Here is an 18,083-nt window from a genome sequence, read left to right on the forward strand (position 1 = left end):
CACTCCCCAGTCCAACATATTAACGCTCCCCAGTCCAACATATTAACACTCCCCAGTCCAACATATTAACACTCCCCAGTCCAACACTCCCCAGTCCAACATATTAACGCTCCCCAGTCCAACATATTAACGCTCCCCAGTCCAACACTCCCCAGTCCAACATATTAACGCTCCCCAGTCCAACATATTAACACTCCCCAGTCCAACATATTAACACTCCCCAGTCCAACACTCCCCAGTCCAACATATTATCACTCCCCAGTCCAACACATTAACACTCCCCAGTCCAACACTCCCCAGTCCAACATATTAACACTCCCCAGTCCAACATATTAACACTCCCCAGTCCAACATATTAACACTCCCCAGTCCAACATATTAACACTCCCCAGTCCAACATATTAACACTCCCCAGTCCAACATATTAACACTCCCCAGTCCAACATATTAACACTCCCCAGTCCAACATATTAACACTCCCCAGTCCAACACATTAACACTCCCCAGTCCAACATTCCCCAGTCCAACATATTAACACTCCCCAGTCCAACATATTAACACTCCCCAGTCCAACACATTAACACTCCCCAGTCCAACATATTAACACTCCCCAGTCCAACATATTAACACTCCCCAGTCCAACATATTAACACTCCCCAGTCCAACATATTAACACTCCCCAGTCCAACACTCCCCAGTCCAACATATTAACACTCCCCAGTCCAACATATTAACACTCCCCAGTCCAACATATTAACACTCCCCAGTCCAACACTCCCCAGTCCGACATATTAACACTCCCCAGTCCAACATATTAACACTCCCCAGTCCAACATATTAACGCTCCCCAGTCCAACATATTAACGCTCCCCAGTCCAACATATTAACGCTCCCCAGTCCAACATATTAACACTCCCCAGTCCAACATATTAACACTCCCCAGTCCAACATATTAACACTCCCCAGTCCAACATATTAACACTCCCCAGTCCAACATATTAACACTCCCCAGTCCAACATATTAACACTCCCCAGTCCAACATATTAACACTCCCCAGTCCAACATATTAACACTCCCCAGTCCAACATATTAACACTCCCCAGTCCAACATATTAACACTCCCCAGTCCAACATATTAACACTCCCCAGTCCAACACATTAACACTCCCCAGTCCAACATATTAACACTCCCCAGTCCGACATATTAACACTCCCCAGTCCAACATATTAACACTCCCCAGTCCAACATATTAACACTCCCCAGTCCAACACTCCCCAGTCCAACATATTAACACTCCCCAGTCCAACATATTAACACTCCCCAGTCCAACATATTAACACTCCCCAGTCCAACATATTAACACTCCCCAGTCCAACACTCCCCAGTCCAACATATTAACGCTCCCCAGTCCAACATATTAACACTCCCCAGTCCAACATATTAACACTCCCCAGTCCAACATATTAACACTCCCCAGTCCAACATATTAACACTCCCCAGTCCAACATATTAACACTCCCCAGTCCAACACTCCCCAGTCCAACATATTAACGCTCCCCAGTCCAACATATTAACACTCCGCAGTCCAACATATTAACACTCCCCAGTCCAACATATTAACACTCCCCAGTCCAACACTCCCCAGTCCAACATATTAACACTCCCCAGTCCAACATATTAACGCTCCCCAGTCAACACTCCCCAGTCCAACATATTAACACTCCCCAGTCCAACATATTAACACTCCCCAGTCCAACATATTAACGCTCCCCAGTCCAACATATTAACGCTCCCCAGTCCAACATATTAACGCTCCCCAGTCCAACATATTAACACTCCCCAGTCCAACATATTAACGCTCCCCAGTCCGACATATTAACGCTCCCCAGTCCAACATATTAACACTCCCCAGTCCAACATATTAACACTCCCCAGTCCAACATATTAACACTCCCCAGTCCAACATATTAACACTCCCCAGTCCAACATATTAACGCTCCCCACTCCCCAGTCCAACATATTAACACTCCCCAGTCCAACATATTAACACTCCCCAGTCCAACATATTAACACTCCCCAGTCCAACATATTAACACTCCCCAGTCCAACATATTAACACTCCCCAGTCCAACATATTAACACTCCCCAGTCCAACATATTAACACTCCCCAGTCCAACACATTAACACTCCCCAGTCCAACTAATTAACACTCCCCAGTCCAACATATTAACACTCCCCAGTCCAACACTCCCCAGTCCAACATATTAACACTCCCCAGTCCAACATATTAACGCTCCCCAGTCCAACATATTAACGCTCCCCAGTCCAACATATTAACGCTCCCCAGTCCAACATATTAACACTCCCCAGTCCAACATATTAACACTCCCCAGTCCAACATATTAACACTCCCCAGTCCAACATATTAACACTCCCCAGTCCAACATATTAACACTCCCCAGTCCAACACATTAACACTCCCCAGTCCAACTAATTAACACTCCCCAGTCCAACATATTAACACTCCCCAGTCCAACATATTAACACTCCCCAGTCCAACACTCCCCAGTCCAACATATTAACACTCCCCAGTCCAACATATTAACGCTCCCCAGTCCAACATATTAACGCTCCCCAGTCCAACATATTAACGCTCCCCAGTCCAACATATTAACACTCCCCAGTCCAACATATTAACACTCCCCAGTCCAACACATTAACACTCCCCAGTCCAACATATTAACACTCCCCAGTCCAATATATTAACACTCCCCAGTCCAACATATTAACACTCCCCAGTCCAACATATTAACACTTCCCAGTCCAACACTCCCCAGTCCAACATATTAACACTCCCCAGTCCAACATATTAACACTCCCCAGTCCAACATATTAACACTCCCCAGTCCAACACTCCCCAGTCCAACATATTAACACTCCCCAGTCCAACACTCCCCAGTCCAACATATTAACACTCCCCAGTCCAACACATTAACACTCCCCAGTCCAACATATTAACACTCCCCAGTCCAACATATTAACACTCCCCAGTCCAACATATTAACACTCCCCAGTCCAACACTCCCCAGTCCAACATATTAACACTCCCCAGTCCAACATATTAACGCTCCCCAGTCCAACATATTAACGCTCCCCAGTCCAACATATTAACACTCCCCAGTCCAACACTCCCCAGTCCAACATATTAACACTCCCCAGTCCAACATATTAACACTCCCCAGTCCAACATATTAACGCTCCCCAGTCCAACATATTAACACTCCCCAGTCCAACACTCCCCAGTCCAACATATTAACACTCCCCAGTCCAACATATTAACGCTCCCCAGTCCAACATATTAACGCTCCCCAGTCCAACATATTAACACTCCCCAGTCCAACATATTAACGCTCCCCAGTCCAACATATTAACACTCCCCAGTCCAACATATTATCACTCCCCAGTCCAACATATTAACACTCCCCAGTCCAACATATTAACACTCCCCAGTCCAACATATTAACGCTCCCCAGTCCAACATATTAACGCTCCCCAGTCCAACATATTAACGCTCCCCAGTCCAACATGTTAACGCTCCCCAGTCCAACATATTAACGCTCCCCAGTCCAACATATTAACGCTCCCCAGTCCAACATATTAACGCTCCCCAGTCCAACATATTAACGCTCCCCAGTCCAACATATTAACACTCCCCAGTCCAACACATTAACGCTCCCCAGTCCAACACATTAACGCTCCCCAGTCCAACACTCCCCAGTCCAACATATTAACGCTCCCCAGTCCAACACTCCCCAGTCCAACATATTAACACTCCCCAGTCCAACACTCCCCAGTCCAACATATTAACACTCCCCAGTCCGACATATTAACACTCCCCAGTCCAACATATTAACACTCCCCAGTCCAACATATTAACACTCCCCAGTCCAACATATTAACGCTCCCCAGTCCGATATTTTAACACTCCCCAGTCCAACACTCCCCAGTCCAACATATTAACACTCCCCAGTCCAACATATTAACACTCCCCAGTCCAACATATTAACACTCCCCAGTCCAACACTCCCCAGTCCAACATATTAACGCTCCCCAGTCCAACACTCCCCAGTCCAACATATTAACACTCCCCAGTCCAACATATTAACGCTCCCCAGTCCATCATATTAACACTCCCCAGTCCAACATATTAACACTCCCCAGTCCAACATATTAACACTCCCCAGTCCAACATATTAACACTCCCCAGTCCAACATATTAACACTCCCCAGTCCAACACTCCCCAGTCCAACATATTAACACTCCCCAGTCCAACGTATTAACACTCCCCAGTCCAACATATTAACGCTCCCCAGTCCCCAGTCCAACATATTAACACTCCCCAGTCCAACATATTAACACTCCCCAGTCCAACACTCCCCAGTCCAACATATTAACACTCCCCAGTCCAACATATTAACACTCCCCAGTCCAACATATTAACACTCCCCAGTCCAACATATTAACACTCCCCAGTCCAACATATTAACACTCCCCAGTCCAACATATTAACACTCCCCAGTCCAAGATATTAACACTCCCCAGTCCAACATATTAACACTCCCCAGTCCATCATATTAACACTCCCCAGTCCAACATATTAACACTCCCCAGTCCAACATATTAACACTCCCCAGTCCAACATATTAACACTCCCCAGTCCAACACTCCCCAGTCCAACATATTAACGCTCCCCAGTCCAACATATTAACGCTCCCCAGTCCAACATATTAACACTCCCCAGTCCAACATATTAACACTCCCCAGTCCAACATATTAACACTCCCCAGTCCAACACTCCCCAGTCCAACAAATTAACACTCCCCAGTCCAACACTCCCCAGTCCAACATATTAACACTCCCCAGTCCAACATATTAACACTCCCCAGTCCAACATATTAACACTCCCCAGTCCAACACTCCCCAGTCCGACATATTAACACTCCCCAGTCCAACATATTAACACTCCCCAGTCCAACACTCCCCAGTCCAACATATTAACACTCCCCAGTCCAACATATTAACACTCCCCAGTCCAACATATTAACACTCCCCAGTCCAACACTCCCCAGTCCAACATATTAACGCTCCCCAGTCCAACATATTAACGCTCCCCAGTCCGACACATTAACACTCCCCAGTCCAACATATTAACACTCCCCAGTCCAACATATTAACACTCCCCAGTCCAACACATTAACACTCCCCAGTCCAACACATTAACGCTCCCCAGTCCAACATATTAACGCTCCCCAGTCCAACACTCCCCAGTCCAACATATTAACGCTCCCCAGTCCAACACTCCCCAGTCCAACATATTAACACTCCCCAGTCCAACACTCCCCAGTCCAACATATTAACACTCCCCAGTCCAACATATTAACACTCCCCAGTCCAACATATTAACACTCCCCAGTCCAACATATTAACGCTCCCCAGTCCAACATATTAACACTCCCCAGTCCAACATATTATCACTCCCCAGTCCAACATATTAACACTCCCCAGTCCGACACATTAACGCTCCCCAGTCCAACATATTAACGCTCCCCAGTCCAACACTCCCCAGTCCAACATATTAACACTCCCCAGTCCAACACTCCCCAGTCCAACATATTATCACTCCCCAGTCCAACATATTAACACTCCCCAGTCCGACATATTAACACTCCCCAGTCCAACATATTAACGCTCCCCAGTCCAACACTCCCCAGTCCAACATATTAACACTCCCCAGTCCAACACTCCCCAGTCCAACATATTATCACTCCCCAGTCCAACATATTATCACTCCCCAGTCCAACATATTAACACTCCCCAGTCCAACACTCCCCAGTCCAACATATTAACACTCCCCAGTCCGACATATTAACACTCCCCAGTCCAACATATTAACGCTCCCCAGTCCAACATATTAACACTCCCCAGTCCAACATATTAACACTCCCCAGTCCAACATATTAACACTCCCCAGTCCAACATATTAACACTCCCCAGTCCGACATATTAACACTCCCCAGTCCACAGTCCAACATATTAACACTCCCCAGTCCAACACTCCCCAGTCCAACATATTAACACTCCCCAGTCCAACATATTAACACTCCCCAGTCCAACATATTAACACTCCCCAGTCCAACATATTTACACTCCCCAGTCCAACATATTAACACTCCCCAGTCCAACATATTAACACTCCCCAGTCCAACATATTAACGCTCCCCAGTCCAACATATTAACGCTCCCCAGTCCGACATATTAACGCTCCCCAGTCCAACACTCCCCAGTCCAACATATTTACACTCCCCAGTCCAACATATTAACACTCCCCAGTCAAACATATTAACACTCCCCAGTCCAACATATTAACGCTCCCCAGTCCAACATATTAACGCTCCCCAGTCCGACATATTAACGCTCCCCAGTCCAACACTCCCCAGTCCAACATATTAACACTCCCCAGTCCAACACTCCCCAGTCCAACATATTATCACTCCCCAGTCCAACATATTAACACTCCCCAGTCCGACATATTAACACTCCCCAGTCCAACATATTAACGCTCCCCAGTCCAACACTCCCCAGTCCAACATATTAACACTCCCCAGTCCAACACTCCCCAGTCCAACATATTATCACTCCCCAGTCCAACATATTAACACTCCCCAGTCCAACACTCCCCAGTCCAACATATTAACACTCCCCAGTCCGACATATTAACACTCCCCAGTCCAACATATTAACGCTCCCCAGTCCAACATATTAACACTCCCCAGTCCAACATATTAACACTCCCCAGTCCAACATATTAACACTCCCCAGTCCAACATATTAACACTCCCCAGTCCAACATATTAACACTCCCCAGTCCAACATATTAACACTCCCCAGTCCGACATATTAACACTCCCCAGTCCACAGTCCAACATATTAACACTCCCCAGTCCAACACTCCCCAGTCCAACATATTAACACTCCCCAGTCCAACATATTAACACTCCCCAGTCCAACATATTAACACTCCCCAGTCCAACATATTTACACTCCCCAGTCCAACATATTAACACTCCCCAGTCCAACATATTAACACTCCCCAGTCCAACATATTAACACTCCCCAGTCCAACATATTAACGCTCCCCAGTCCAACATATTAACGCTCCCCAGTCCGACATATTAACGCTCCCCAGTCCAACACTCCCCAGTCCAACATATTAACACTCCCCAGTCCAACACTCCCCAGTCCAACATATTATCACTCCCCAGTCCAACATATTAACACTCCCCAGTCCGACATATTAACACTCCCCAGTCCAACATATTAACGCTCCCCAGTCCAACACTCCCCAGTCCAACATATTAACACTCCCCAGTCCAACACTCCCCAGTCCAACATATTATCACTCCCCAGTCCAACATATTAACACTCCCCAGTCCAACACTCCCCAGTCCAACATATTAACACTCCCCAGTCCGACATATTAACACTCCCCAGTCCAACATATTAACGCTCCCCAGTCCAACATATTAACACTCCCCAGTCCAACATATTAACGCTCCACAGTCCAACATATTAACGCTCCCCAGTCCGACATATTAACGCTCCCCAGTCCAACATATTAACGCTCCCCAGTCCAACATATTAACACTCCCCAGTCCAACATATTAACACTCCCCAGTCCAACATATTAACACTCCCCAGTCCAACATATTAACACTCCCCAGTCCAACATATTAACACTCCCCAGTCCGACATATTAACACTCCCCAGTCCACAGTCCAACATATTAACACTCCCCAGTCCAACACTCCCCAGTCCAACATATTAACACTCCCCAGTCCAACATATTAACACTCCCCAGTCCAACATATTAACACTCCCCAGTCCAACATATTAACACTCCCCAGTCCAACATATTAACACTCCCCAGTCCAACATATTAACACTCCCCAGTCCAACATATTAACACTCCCCAGTCCAACATATTAACACTCCCCAGTCCAACATATTAACGCTCCCCAGTCCAACATATTAACGCTCCCCAGTCCGACATATTAACACTCCCCAGTCCACAGTCCAACATATTAACACTCCCCAGTCCAACACTCCCCAGTCCAACATATTAACACTCCCCAGTCCAACATATTAACACTCCCCAGTCCAACATATTAACACTCCCCAGTCCAACACTCCCCAGTCCAACATATTAACACTCCCCAGTCCAACACATTAACACTCCCCAGTCCAACACTCCCCAGTCCAACATATTAACACTCCCCAGTCCAACATATTAACACTCCCCAGTCCAACATATTAACACTCCCCAGTCCAACACTCCCCAGTCCAACATATTAACACTCCCCAGTCCAACACATTAACACTCCCCAGTCCAACACTCCCCAGTCCAACATATTAACACTCCCCAGTCCAACATATTAACACTCCCCAGTCCAACATATTAACACTCCCCAGTCCAACATATTAACACTCCCCAGTCCAACATATTAACACTCCCCAGTCCAACATATTAACACTCCCCAGTCCAACATATTAACACTCCCCAGTCCAACATATTAACACTCCCCAGTCCAACATATTAACACTCCCCAGTCCAACATATTAACACTCCCCAGTCCAACATATTAACACTCCCCAGTCCAACATATTAACACTCCCCAGTCCAACATATTAACACTCCCCAGTCCAACATATTAACACTCCCCAGTCCAACACTCCCCAGTCCAACATATTAACGCTCCCCAGTCCAACATATTAACACTCCCCAGTCCAACATATTAACACTCCCCAGTCCAACATATTAACACTCCCCAGTCCAACATATTAACACTCCCCAGTCCAACGCTCCCCAGTCCAACATATTAACACTCCCCAGTCCAACATATTAACACTCCCCAGTCCAACACTCCCCAGTCCAACATATTAACACTCCCCAGTCCAACATATTAACACTCCCCAGACCAAGATATTCACGGAACAAGGGCGTCTTACTCGTAGACCAGCAGCGGCAGGTGATTTGATTGGCAGTTCCCGCATTCCAAACTATTGGCCGCGTGGCAGTGACAGGCACATTGGACAGCCAATCCCCTCACAGCCACGCCCCTCTGGAAGGAGGCGTACTCCATTGATAACTCCTCCCCCAACTGCAGCAGTAAGGACTCTGCACACAGAACACAGACGTGTGTGTGTGTGTGTGTTTGTGCCTGTGTGTGTTTGTGTGTGTGTGTGTGTGTGCCTGTGTGTGTGTGTGTGTGCCTGTGTGTGTTTGTGTTTGTGCCTGTGTGTGTGTGTGTGTGCGCCTGTGTGTGTGTGTGCGCCTGTGTGTGTGTGTGTTTGTGTGTGTGCCTGTGTGTGTGTGTGTGTGCGCCTGTGTGTGTGTGTGTGTGTGCGCCTGTGTGTGTGTGTGTGTGTGTGTGTGTGTGTGCCTGTGTGTGTGCGCCTGTGTGTGTGTGTGTGTGTGTGTGTGTGTGTGTGCCTGTGTGTGTGCGCCTGTGTGTGTGTGTGTGTGTGCGCCTGTGTGTGTGTGTGTGTGTGTGTGTGTGCCTGTGTGTGTGCGCCTGTGTGTGTGCCTGTGTGTGTGTAGTGGTAACGTGGGGTATAGACCACAGGAGGTTGGTGACTCCTTAATTAGGGAGGCAAGGCTGGTGGTAAAGGCTGGAGCGGAATCAGAGGAACGGTGTCCAATACATCAGACACATGGTTTCCATGGTGATGCCATTCCACTGGCTCCGTTCCAGCCATTATTATGAGCCGTCCTCCCCTCAGCAGCCTCCACTGGTGGACATTGGGTGTGTTTGTCTCAGTGTGTGTGTGTGTATCTGGATGTGAGTGTGTGCGTTTGTCTCAGTGTGTGTGTGTGTATCTGGATGTGAGTGTGTGCGTTTGTCTCAGTGTGTGTGTGTGTGTGTGTGTGTATCTGGATGTGAGTGTGTGCGTTTGTCTCAGTGTGTGTGTGTGTGTGTGTGTGTGTGTGTGTATCTGGATGTGAGTGTGTGCGTTTGTCTCAGTGTGTGTGTGTGTATCTGGATGTGAGTGTGTGCGTTTGTCTCAGTGTGTGTACCTGCCAGTCGGAGTTCGTTGTCGATCTCCAGCAGGTTGAAGTTAAACATCTGCAAATTAAACTTTATTGAAAATGCATTTACCCAGAAGGTGAACAGATAAAATACAAAATAGAGATGGAGCCTGATTCCGCAACGGCACCCTGCTCCCAAAGGGCTCTGGTCAAAAGCACTCACCTATTTAAGGAATCGGGGGGCCATTCGGGACACATTCATAGTGTATTTAAAGGGTTAAACTGACCTGAAGGTCAAGGGTTAAACTGACCTGAAGGTTAAGGGTTAACTGACCTGAAGGTTAAAGGGTTAAACTGACCTGGAGGTTAAGGGTTAAACTGACCTGAAGGTTAAGGGTTAAACTGACCTGAAGGTTAAGGGTTAAACTGACCTGAAGGTTAAGGGTTAAACTGACCTGAAGGTTAAGGGTTAAACTGACCTGAAGGTTAAGGGTTAAACTGACCTGAAGGTTAAGGGTTAAACTGACCTGAAGGTTAAGGGTTAAACTGACCTGAAGGTTAAGGGTTAAACTGACCTGAAGGTAAAGGGTTAAACTGACCTGAAGGTTAAGGGTTAAACTGACCTGAAGGTTAAGGGTTAAACTGACCTGAAGGTTAAGGGTTAAACTGACCTGAAGGTTAAGGGTTAAACTGACCTGAAGGTTAAGGGTTAAACTGACCTGAAGGTTAAGGGTTAAACTGACCTGAAGGTTAAGGGTTAAACTGACCTGAAGGTTAAGGGTTAAACCGACCTGGAGGTTAAGGGTTAAACCGACCTGAAGGTTAAGGGTTAAACCGACCTGAAGGTTAAGGGTTAAACTGACCTGAAGGTTAAGGGTTAAACTGACCTGGAGGTTAAGGGTTAAACTGACCTGAAGGTTAAGGGTTAAACTGACCTGAAGGTTAAGGGTTAAACTGACCTGAAGGTAAAGGGTTAAACTGACCTGAAGGTATCCCAGAACCACCTTGTCTCGCTTGCTGCTCCAGAACACACTCTTCTTATGGGCGTTACAGTGACAGACTCCTGACGCACTCCACACAGAACACTACACACACACCACACACAAATACAACACACACACACAACACACAACACGCACACAGATACAGAGGAATGAAAAGCTCTTGGTTAGCCGATTGCAATCACCACCACAGCTCTTGGTTAGCCGATTGCAATCACCACCGCACCGCAGCTCTTGGTTAGCCAATTGCAATCACCACCACACCGCAGCTCTTGGTTAGCCGATTGCAATCAACACCACAGCTCTTGGTTAGCCAATTGCAATCAACACTGCAATCACCACCACAACTCTTGGTTAGCCGATTGTAATCAACACCACAGCTCTTGGTTAGCCGATTGTAATCAACACCACAGCTCTTGGTTAGCCGATTGCAATCACCACCACACGACAGCTCTTGGTTAGCCGATTGCAATCACCACCACAGCTCTTGGTTAGCCGATTGCAATCACCACCACAGCTCTTGGTTAGCCGATTGCAATCACCACCACAGCTCTTGGTTAGCCGATTGCAATCACCACCACAGCTCTTGGTTAGCCGATTGCAATCACCACCACAGCTCTTGGTTAGCCGATTGCAATCACCACCGCACCGCAGCTCTTGGTTAGCCGATTGTAATCACCGCCGCAGCTCTTGGTTAGCCGATTGCAATCACCACCACAGCTCTTGGTTAGCCGATTGCAATCACCACCACAGCTCTTGGTTAGCCGATTGCAATCACCACCACAGCTCTTGGTTAGCCGATTGCAATCACCACCACAGCTCTTGGTTAGCCGATTGCAATCACCACCACAGCTCTTGGTTAGCCGATTGCAATCACCACCGCACCGCAGCTCTTGGTTAGCCGATTGCAATCACCACCACAGCTCTTGGTTAGCCGATTGCAATCACCACCGCACCGCAGCTCTTGGTTAGCCGATTGCAATCACCACCACAGCTCTTGGTTAGCCGATTGCAATCAACACCACAGCTCTTGGTTAGCCGATTGCAATCAACACTGCAATCAACACCACAGCTCTTGGTTAGCCGATTGCAATCACCACCACAGCTCTTGGTTAGCCGATTGCAATCAACACCACAGCTCTTGGTTAGCCGATTGCAATCAACACTGCAATCAACACCACAGCTCTTGGTTAGCCGATTGCAATCACCACCACAGCTCTTGGTTAGCCGATTGCAATCACCACCACAGCTCTTGGTTAGCCGATTGCAATCAACACTGCAATCACCACCACAACTCTTGGTTAGCCGATTGCAATCACCACCACAGCTCTTGGTTAGCCGATTGCAATCACCACCACAGCTCTTGGTTAGCCGATTGCAATCACCACCACAGCTCTTGGTTAGCCGATTGCAATCACCACCACAGCTCTTGGTTAGCCGATTGCAATCACCACCACAGCTCTTGGTTAGCCGATTGCAATCACCACCACAGCTCTTGGTTAGCCGATTGCAATCAACACCACAGCTCTTGGTTAGCCGATTGTAATCAACACCACCACAAACGTAACAAATGGGTTTCTGATGATTCTCTTAAATTCTTCTCTCAATCCACACACACACACACACACACACACACACCTTCACGTCTCTCACACACACACTCACCTCCGAGGCGACCTTGTCACAGACGTAACAGAAGCACTGGTGACAGAAGAGCTGGTTGGATTCTACTGGTCCTTTTACATCACTGTCTGTTAGTCTGGAGGAGAGGAGACACACTGATGTTAATTAACCCTAAGTACCAGGAGGAGTGATTACTGTAACCAGGAGGAGTGATTACTGTAACCAGGAGGAGTGATTACTGTAACCAGGAGGAGTGATAACTGTAACCGGGAGGGGTGCTTACTGTAACCGGGAGGGGTGCTTACTGTAACCGGGAGGAGTGATAACTGTAACCAGGAGGAGTGATAACTGTACTCAGGAGGGGTGATAACTGTAACCAGGAGGGGTGATAACTGTAACCAGGAGGGGTGATAACTGTAACCAGGAGGAGTGATAACTGTAACCAGGAGGAGTGATAACTGTAATCAGGAGGAGTGATTACTGTAACCAGGAGGAGTGATTACTGTAACCAGGAGGAGTGATAACTGTAACCAGGAGGAGTGTGTGACTCACGTGAAGGTGTGTGTGGGACAGTCATAGCGTGCGTGAGGCAGCACCTCTCCTCTCCGACAGAAGGTGATGACCAGGTCCTCGTCTCCTCCAGGATCACGTGATCTGCTGCAGATAGGCTGATCCACTGCTGCTGTGGTGGTGGCTGGAGAGAACACAGTGGTGGATAGAGAGAACACAGTGGTGGTGGATAGAGAGAACACAGTGGTGGATAGTGTCGTAGTAAATATATAATGTTATAGCTTGGTCTGACTAAAATCTTGTGCATGACCCATTTTGTGTTGGGCCTTTGTATTCAATACAATGCACAAAAGAGTCCTATCTTGTCAGCCTTATCAGCAGGTGGCTAAGGACAACACCCACGCCATAGGTCTCTCAGTTCTTCCAACTCACGAGTTCTTGCTCTGAGGACACACACACACACACCCCCACACACACACACACATACACACACACACACACACACACATACACACACACACACACATACACACACATACACACACATACACACACACACACACACACACACACACACACACACACACACACACACAAAAATCCCCTTCTCTTAGGCTGAACATCTGAAGACAGAGAACCCGACTCAGAGCCAATGCAACAGTGATACTAACCTGGAGGGGACCTCGCCCAACTCATCAGGACCAATCAGAAGATCAGAACTACTAGATTCAACCTACTTCATTTTATTGTATAAAATGTCAGCACACAATGTTTCGGGGCTCTCTCAGATATCTCCCTACGAGATTGACGAACGGGTCCGTGCACGCGATTCCAGATATCTTTACCTCTGAATAAACTGCCTTATATTATACAATTATCCACCTTGTCCAAAAGTCTCTACTTGGTCTCCGTTCTCCAGTAAACTTGTTTTATCAACAATAGAGAGAACACAGTGGTGGTGGATAGAGAGAACACAGTGGTGGTGGATAGAGAGAACACAGTGGTGGTGGATAGAGAGAACACAGTGGTGGTGGTGGATAGAGAGAACACAGTGGTGGTGGATAGAGAGAACAGTGGTGGTGGATAGAGAGAACACAGTGGTGGTGGTGGATAGAGAGAACACAGTGGTGGATAGAGATAACACAGTGGTGGATAGAGATAACACAGTGGTGGATAGAGAGAACACAGTGGTGGATAGAGAGAACACAGTGGTGGATAGAGAGAACACAGTGGTGGTGGTGGATAGAGAGAACACAGTGGTGGTGGTGGATAGAGAGAACACAGTGGTGGATAGAGAGAACACAGTGGTGGATAGAGAGAACACAGTGGTGGATAGAGAGAACACAGTGGTGGTGGTGGATAGAGAGAACACAGTGGCGGTGGTGGATAGAGAGAACACAGTGGTGGTGGATAGAGAGAACACAGTGGTGGTGGATAGAGAGAACACAGTGGTGGTGGATAGAGAGAACACAGTGGTGGTGGTGGATAGAGAGAACACAGTGGTGGATAGAGAGAACACAGTGGTGGATAGAGATAACACAGTGGTGGATAGAGATAACACAGTGGTGGATAGAGAGAACACAGTGGTGGATAGAGAGAACACAGTGGTGGTGGTGGATAGAGAGAACACAGTGGTGGTGGTGGATAGAGAGAACACAGTGGTGGATAGAGAGAACACAGTGGTGGATAGAGAGAACACAGTGGTGGATAGAGAGAACACAGTGGTGGTGGTGGATAGAGAGAACACAGTGGTGGATAGAGAGAACACAGTGGTGGATAGAGAGAACACAGTGGTGGATAGAGAGAACACAGTGGTGGTGGATAGAGAGAACACAGTGGTGGATAGAGAGAACACAGTGGTGGATAGAGAGAACACAGTGGTGGATAGAGAGAACACAGTGGTGGTGGTGGATAGAGAGAACACAGTGGTGGTGGTGGTGGATAGAGAGAACACAGTGGTGGTGGTGGATAGAGAGAACACAGTGGTGGTGGTGGATAGAGAGAACACAGTGGTGGCGGATAGAGAGAACACAGTGGTGGTGGATAGAGAGAACACAGTGGTGGTGGATAGAGAGAACACAGTGGTGGTGGATAGAGAGAACACAGTGGTGGTGGTGGATAGAGAGAACACAGTGGTGGTGGATAGAGAGAACACAGTGGTGGTGGATAGAGAGAACACAGTGGTGGATAGAGAGAACACAGTGGTGGATAGAGAGAACACAGTGGCGGATAGAGAGAACACAGTGGTGGATAGAGAGAACACAGTGGTGGATAGAGAGAACACAGTGGTGGATAGAGAGAACACAGTGGTGGTGGTGGATAGAGAGAACACAGTGGTGGTGGTGGATAGAGAGAACACAGTGGTGGTGGTGGATAGAGAGAACACAGTGGTGGTGGTGGATAGAGAGAACACAGTGGTGGATAGAGAGAACACAGTGGTGGTGGTGGATAGAGAGAACACAGTGGTGGTGGTGGATAGAGAGAACACAGTGGTGGTGGTGGATAGAGAGAACACAGTGGTGGATAGAGAGAACACAGTGGTGGATAGAGAGAACACAGTGGTGGATAGAGAGAACACAGTGGTGGATAGAGAGAACACAGTGGCGGATAGAGAGAACACAGTGGTGGATAGAGAGAACACAGTGGTGGATAGAGAGAACACCGTGGCGGTGGTGGATAGAGAGAACACAGTGGCGGATAGAGAGAACACAAAACATTAGGAACACCTTCCTAATATCTCTGGAAATGATGCAGACAATTACATGAATGGAAGCTACAATCTATCTGCAGTATTAATGCTGATCTACCCCCTAAAAGAGCAGGTGTTCCTAATGTTTTGTACACTGTGTATATATACACACACACTGCTGCAGTGTTGGCTAGAGTGTTAACCCAAAGTGCTGCAGTGTTGGCTAGAGAATTAGCACATTATACACACACATTATATACACACATTAAGCAGACCTACCCACAGTTGCTATCCTATTGCCTTCATCAATATAACATTCAGTTTACAGACTGATTCAGAGCTCAGACAAGCACGTCATGTTTGCAGTTGATTATTCTAAGCACAACTCAGACTTCTGCTCAAATCACTAAATGATTTATTATTATATTTGATAGGACCTCGGAAGTTGAAAGAGACTCAAGTCAATCGGCCTGTTAGTGATTTTCTTAATAAAGGAATGTATTTCCTCCGTATTAGAATGAAGCCCGTCAGCCTTGCTGCGGCTGCATTGAACTGACCATGTAGAAAGCGCTGGACTGAGTTCACAGAGAGGTTGACACTCCAGATTTAGGAAGCGCTGACCTGCTTTTCTGACCATGTAGAAAGCGCTGGACTAAGTTCACAGAGAGGTTGACACTCCAGATTTAGGAAGCGCTGACCTGCTTTTCTGACCATGTAGAAAGCGCTGGACTAAGTTCACAGAGAGGTTGACACTCCAGATTTAGGAAGCGCTGACCTGCTTTTCTGACCATGTAGAAAGCGCTGGACTAAGTTCACAGAGAGGTTGACACTCCAGATTTAGGAAGCGCTGACCTGCTTTTCTGACCATGTAGAAAGCGCTGGACTAAGTTCACAGAGAGGTTGACACTCCAGATTTAGGAAGCACTGACCTGCTTTTCTGACCATGTAGAAAGCGCTGGACTAAGTTCACAGAGAGGTTGACACTCCAGATTTAGGAAGCGCTGACCTGCTTTTCTGACCATGTAGAAAGCGCTGGACTAAGTTCACAGAGAGGTTGACACTCCAGATTTAGGAAGCGCTGACCTGCTTTTCTGACCATGTAGAAAGCGCTGGACTAAGTTCACAGAGAGGTTGACACTCCAGATTTAGGAAGCACTGACCTGCTTTTCTGACCATGTAGAAAGCGCTGGACTAAGTTCACAGAGAGGTTGACACTCCAGATTTAGGAAGCGCTGACCTGCTTTTCTGAGTTTCCTCTCCCTTACACACTGTTGTTTTTGCTGACGTCTTACCGTTGTTCTGGATGTCTTCGACAATGTAGACGGAGTCGTTGATGGACACATCATCATCATCATCACTGAGAATGATCACCACGTCTTCTGGATTCATGTCTCCAAACCAAACACCTGCAAAATATATCTACATATCCACACACTGCATTGTATATCCTCCACTATAAAATGTACTTGGTGGATAAGTTGAATGCACCAATGTGTAAGTCGCTCTGGATAAGAGCGTCTGCTAAATGACGTAAATGAAAAATGTAATAAAGTTGATTCTGATTCAGTCCAACTAACGTTAACTAGAATAACATGACACTTCAATGATCTGTAGCCAACTAGCTAAAGTTAGCTAGTTAGGAGAAGAAGAAAAAAATACTTTCAATTCTGACTGGTGGAGATAACTAGCTAATTAATGAAGGGCACAAGAGGCTAGTTAATCATATTCAATATCTAACCAACTACCTCAGCCATGACACAACCCCAACCAGCACTTTGACCAGAGAAAACACATGTCCTTTCTACGGTCTGTGATTTAACCAAACGTTAGCATACCTAACTACCTACCTAACTAACTACCTACCTAGCTAGCTAACTAACAACAGTTGATTGAAACGCTTGCTAGCTCCAAAACGTATCAAAGCGAGCGTGGCTAGTTAGTTAACGTTAGCGTACCTAGTTGAAAATACAGTTATAAAACGTGACAGAATCGATTATTAAAGAAAACGTTGTACCGTAATAAAATACAATACTTTTTTTTACATGAGAGCGACACCGTTAGATGTCATATAACGAGCAATTTAAAGTAGTTGATCCCCAAAGCGACAGCCGCAGCGCCTCACAGACCTTCCTTCCTGTTTCCTTTCCCGCCGTGTTTACAAACTTCACA

The 18,083-nt window shown here is 46.9% G+C and overlaps 1 protein-coding gene across 1 annotated transcript in view; it reads right to left on the bottom strand.

Moving 5' to 3' along the window:
- The window catches only part of LOC311116657 (uncharacterized protein), a gene marked incomplete at both ends in the record, with an annotated part of 18,426 nt that extends 1,123 nt beyond the window's left edge, over positions 1-17,303 (bottom strand). Inside the window, 6 exons of the mRNA XM_084191714.1 lie at positions 9,071-9,239; positions 10,140-10,188; positions 11,075-11,176; positions 12,758-12,851; positions 13,268-13,409; positions 17,207-17,303. Coding sequence (XP_084047840.1) covers positions 9,071-9,239; positions 10,140-10,188; positions 11,075-11,176; positions 12,758-12,851; positions 13,268-13,409; positions 17,207-17,303 — 653 coding nt within the window. The remainder of the gene's footprint in view (positions 1-9,070; positions 9,240-10,139; positions 10,189-11,074; positions 11,177-12,757; positions 12,852-13,267; positions 13,410-17,206) is intronic.
- Between the last annotated feature and the right edge of the window lie 780 nt (positions 17,304-18,083).

The sequence above is a fragment of the Coregonus lavaretus genome (genome assembly GCF_964263955.1).
Source record: "Coregonus lavaretus genome assembly, contig: HAP1_SCAFFOLD_2806, whole genome shotgun sequence".
Lineage (NCBI taxonomy): Eukaryota > Metazoa > Chordata > Actinopteri > Salmoniformes > Salmonidae > Coregonus > Coregonus lavaretus.